A 5,510-nucleotide genomic window follows, 5' to 3' on the forward strand; every position below is an offset into this window, starting at 1 on the left:
AAAAAAAAAAAAAAAAAAAAAAAAAAAAAAAAAAAAAAAAAAAAAAACACCCATAGTGCATCATTTTCAGAATGGAAAGCTCAATATTGTTCCCTGTATGCTCTCCCTAAAATGTAAATAAGTCTGGATTAGTTTAGTACTTCCAGATTAGAGTCCATGCCTTTTAATCCCAGTCCTGGGACATAGAAACAGAAGGATCTTTAGACTTCAAGGCCAGACTTGGCTACATGATGGGCTGTGGACAGCTTGTGCTACATAAAACCATCTCAAAAATAAACAAAATAGCATGCTCCTAAATTGTAAGGAAACTAGGAACTAAAAGAAAAGACCCTGTAAGGGAGAGGAAGGGGCCCTGAAGAACAGCCAAACAACTGGATGCAGCTGTGCAGGTATACTTAACCAAGCTTGAGGCTTTCTCAAGCTCTGGCTAGGCATAGGGTCAGTCCGGTATTTCCTCTTGCACTGGAGTAGCTTCTCCACTCTACCAACAGCCTTTCATTTTTCTGCTCATTACCTCTAGGCTGAAACTGCTCAGTTAGGAGCAGAGGAGAGCCTGGAGGAGATTGGACACTCCCAAGCAGCCACAGGCCTGTGGCCTTCCACAAACTGAGCAGCTCATCAATGGCAGAGAACGGGCCATCTGCTCATCTTCTGTGAAGAGCTGAACACAATTTAATAGAAGAGAATAGGAAGGGATGTATCAAAGAGGACTTCCAAACAGTCAGGGTAACTGAGCCCCTCACTTCCCCAATGTTACATGGACATGCAAAGATGACCTGGGAGCTGCTCCAACAGCCTGTCATCCCCGATGCAGTAGGACTCCTCTGCTCACCACAAAGGCACTTTTTAAAAATTTCATCCTTGAGGCTGGAGAAACAGCTCACTTAGTAAAGTGCTTACCCACAAGCACAGGGACCTGAGCTCAAGCCCCAGTGAATAGAGCCAAATGTGCTGATGACATACCAGGAGTCAAGACAAGCAGATCCCTGGTGCCAGAGTTCAGCTCCAGCGGGGTACAGGTCCCAAAGAGGAGGTGCAGAGTTAGAGAGGGAAGGAGACTGACAGAATCTGAGAGTGAATCAATAACTCATGTGTTTATTGAAAAGAAGGCTCTATGATTGCATAGTAGCTTAATCATAGGTAATGTTGAAATCAGGCTTAGTGATTTCAAGAGATGTATAATTTCTTCATAGATTGTTAACCCATTTTATCCCTATTTTTCAGCATTCAGAATGAAAGAGGTAATCAACTTTATTACACTGTTTTGTTTTCTGAAGCAAAAGCAGTAAGTTCAATAGGCATCTAACTCCTTATTATTTTCTAAGGTGCTGTAACTCCACCAGGTGCCCGTTTACATTTCCCCCTGCATGTTCTCAGCCTTTGTGGTCAAGAGTGCCAGACATTAAGTTCTGAGAAAAAAATCCTGTAAGAGCAATTTTCATTCCTCAAGGGGCACAATGCAGGTTTGCACCGTGCAGCACATAAGTCTTGAGCTGTTTCCTAGTTGTGTTCCCATGTGCCTTAGTCTTACAATATGGGCCTGTTCTCCTCATACACTCCCCAAAGGAAGGTCCTTATATCTTACTCTTTTCCCATGTGACTTAGTCTTACAATGTGGGTCTGTTCTCCTCATACACTTCCCCAAGGGGAGGTCCGGACATCTTACTCTTTTTCCAGTATGCCGTACCATCCTAATTCCTTCAATGTATGTTCCTGTGTATGGCAGAGGGAATCAAGCCAGTCTAACTTAATAGAATCTGCTCCTCATGGGGCATACCAGATCTTGCCATTCATCCTTTAAGTCTTGTACCCAGGGAGTTAATTGTGGGCACTGTTCTATACTTATTAACTGAACTCCTCCTCTTCCTCCTCCTCTTCCTCCTCCTCCTCCTCTTCCTCTTCTTCTTCTTCTTCTACTACTACTTCTTCTTCTCCTTCTCCTCCTCCTCCTCCTCCTTCTTCTTCTTCTTCTTCTTCTTTTTTAGACAGGGTTTCTCTGTGTAGCCCTGGCTGTCCTGAACTGTGTAGACCAGGCTGTACTCGAACTCAGAAATCCACCTGCCTCTGCCTCCCAAGTGCTGGGATTAAAGGTGTGCACCACCACGCCCGGCTTAACTGAACTCTTGCCATCAACTGCCAAGTCCTCAGACTCTGGGTCTGGGCCCATTGTTTTCTCTTTGTTGTGTGCTTCATCCTTGGGACTAGTTGTACCCAAGAGTAAGCTGCAGGTCTCAGAAAATATAGTAGTGTGACTGAGAAGAAATGACACCCAAAGGTTGTCCTCTAGCCTCCAGATACGCGCACACATGCACCTGCACATACACTCATATACATAAAATCCTCTTGAACTCCTGTGTGGATTCTAGCATCAGGATTACCGATATTTTGCTATATGTGGATTAAAAAGGACAGTTTCAATCTTGGCCCTTGACAATTGCAATAAAAGCCCCTAAGTTCACCTACACACTTCCCTGGTTAGGCCAGTAGCTGAAGTTCCCATGGAACAGACAGGCCACAGTTCAGAGAAACAACAGAATTCTCTCCCAACTGTTGGTTTCTAGGTGACCCATGAATTATTTACTGTTTAGATCCTTTTAATTAGTAGGCAAAAGAAGAGAAAAGATCTTGGTTTTTTTATCTTTAGAAATAGCAGTTTTGTGGGTAAAGTGCTTGTCACACAAGTCTGAGGACCTGAGTCCACAGCACCTACATAAAAAGCCAGCTGTGGTGGAGTGAAGAAGTTAGATGTGACAGTACACCTTGTCATCCCAGGACTGGACAGGGGAAACATGTGGGGCTAACCAACAACCCTAGGTTACCATGAGAGACCCTGATTAAAAAAGCAAAGAGTATCACTTCTGAGGAATAACACTTAAGGCTGACTTCTGTACACACACACTTGTGTGAGAATGTGCACACACACACTGCCCAAGGAGATGTTAATTGGCCTGTTATTGACAAGAGTGTGTTTGTTTGCTGCTTTGAGATGTTAAGAATGATTCCTTGGTTTAGCAGTAAACACAGTAGACTTCAAATTATCAGGTATATTTTAATTTCCCTTATTATGAACACATGTAGATTGATTTAACTTCCTTACAGAAAACCCACTTTTATATTTCACACATTTGACTTAAGCTTTTTTGGCATGTGTTTATTTGTTCTATATTCTCCTTCTTCACTGACAAATTCATGCTTTTTGTGTATGGTGGATATTCAGTATTCTCATTAGTTTTTAAAATTATTTTGGGTGTGTGTGTATGTTTTACCTGCGTGTATATATGTGTGCTGCATGTATGCAGTGCCCATGGAGGGCAGAAGAAAGCATCAGATCTATCGGAGTTTGAGTTACAGACAGTTGTGAGCCTCCAGGTGGCTGCTGGGAACTGGACCTTGGTCCTCTGGAAGAGCAACCAATGCTCTCAATGGCTGAACATCTCTCCAGCTACTACCATCTCTCTCTTTTTTTTTTTTTTTTTTTTTTTTTTTTTGAGATCCGATAGATACATGATGATCTTTCCAGACCAGGAGTTTTAATTTGAGAAGAGAGGACTATAAAAGGCAGAGAAAAGGAATTTCTTTAAAGATTATTTATTTTGATGGTCATGGTGCCATATGGCTTTAATCTCAATACTCAGAAAACAGAGCAGGTGGGATCTCTGTTACGGCTAGCTTGGTCTACACGGCAACTTCCAGTCTGCCTAGGGCTGTATAATGACAGACTGTCCAAAAAAAAAGACTTTATTTTAAATCATGTAGGCATGAATTTTGGGTGGTATGTTCACATATGTGCAGTTGCCAGAAGTGCATGTCAGACTCCCTGGAACTGGACTTATAGGCTATTGTAAGATAAGGGCACTGAAATCCAAAGTTGGATTCTCTGCAAGAGCATTCTGTGCTCTTAACTGCTGAGCCATCTTTCAAGTCTGAGAAAGAAATCTATCAGTAACTTCTGGGGAGATTTTCCAAATTCACTGTGTTTCCCTCTTAGAGCAAAAGAAAACTTGGCTGAGGAAATTGGTGTTTTGAGAAGGTCTGTATCTGATCTAACCTGCCCCCTCTGACCTGTTGCCCTAGCTGTTGTCTGTCCTCACAAGGCACTCCCTTCATTTCTGTGCTAGGTCCCTTTTGACATCCCAGCTCAACTGACAACCAGGGCTTGCATAAAAGCTCGTGGCCAGGAAGGGTGGACTGATCTTTAGCTGCGGAGCCTGAGGTGCACTTTGGGTGCAGGTTTAGCAGTAGCTGCCTTTTCCCTTGCCTGAGCAGACTTCAGTGACTGAGGCAGCCGGTGATGGAGGTGGACAGCAACAGCTCCTCTGGGAGCTTCATTCTGATGGGTGTCTCTGACCATCCCCAGCTGGAGATCATCTTTTTTGCTGTCATCCTGGCCTCTTACTTGTTGACGCTGGTTGGGAACTTGACCATCATCCTGCTTTCGCGCCTTGATGCACGGCTCCACACACCCATGTACTTCTTCCTCAGCAACCTCTCCTCCCTGGACCTTGCCTTTACTACCAGTTCAGTCCCTCAAATGCTGAAAAATTTATGGGGGCCAGACAAGACAATCAGCTATGGTGGGTGTGTAACTCAACTCTATGTTTTCCTTTGGCTGGGGGCTACTGAGTGCATACTGCTCGTGGTGATGGCATTTGATCGGTATGTGGCAGTTTGTCGGCCCCTGCACTACATGACCGTCATGAATCCTCGCCTCTGCTGGGTGCTGGCTGCTATTAGCTGGTTGGGTGGCTTAGGCAACTCCGTGATTCAGTCAACATTCACTCTCCAGCTCCCATTTTGCGGACACCGGAAAGTGGACAACTTCCTGTGTGAGGTACCCGCCATGATTAAATTGGCCTGTGGAGACACAAGTCTCAATGAGGCGGTGCTCAATGGTGTTTGTACCTTCTTCACTGTGGTCCCAGTAAGCGTCATCCTGGTCTCTTACTGCTTCATTGCTCAGGCAGTGATGAAGATCCGCTCTGTGGAGGGACGCCGAAAGGCCTTCAATACGTGCATCTCCCACTTGGTGGTAGTGTTTCTCTTCTATGGCTCTGCGATCTATGGGTATCTGCTTCCAGCTAAGAGCAGTAATCAAAGCCAAGGAAAATTCATTTCTCTCTTCTACTCTGTGGTCACGCCCATGGTGAATCCGCTCATCTATACTCTAAGAAACAAAGAAGTGAAGGGGGCCCTGGGAAGATTGCTGGGGAAAGGAAGAGGAGCCAGCTGAGGACAGCACAATCGCCTTCATTCCTTACTGCCTCTCCACCTTACATTCTGATTTCTTATGAGAAGTTCTGTCTTCAGTAAAACCAATGCATATTCCTGACAATTCTACACATTTGGAAGATGGTTAGTGTTACTTGAGACATTCTTTGTTTATTTTCCAGAAATACTTCTGTGAGCCACAGGTAACAGGGCAGATATGTATCGTTGTAGGTCCAGAGACTATTGCCCTACAACAGATCCATTTCAGTGTCTCTGACTCTGAGGTCCACATTATGTGTTAT

At 44.3% G+C, this 5,510-nt stretch overlaps 1 protein-coding gene across 1 annotated transcript; it reads left to right on the forward strand.

Moving 5' to 3' along the window:
• Nucleotides 1–4,291: 4,291 nt before the first annotated feature.
• LOC110311387 (olfactory receptor 15) lies at nt 4,292–5,230 on the forward strand. The gene has a single exon (XM_021184663.1). The coding sequence runs from the start codon at nt 4,292–4,294 to the stop codon at nt 5,228–5,230; it is 939 nt and encodes a 312-aa protein (XP_021040322.1).
• The last annotated feature ends 280 nt before the right edge of the window (nt 5,231–5,510 follow it).

This window comes from Mus caroli, chromosome 16 (assembly GCF_900094665.2).
Source record: "Mus caroli chromosome 16, CAROLI_EIJ_v1.1, whole genome shotgun sequence".
Lineage (NCBI taxonomy): Eukaryota > Metazoa > Chordata > Mammalia > Rodentia > Muridae > Mus > Mus caroli.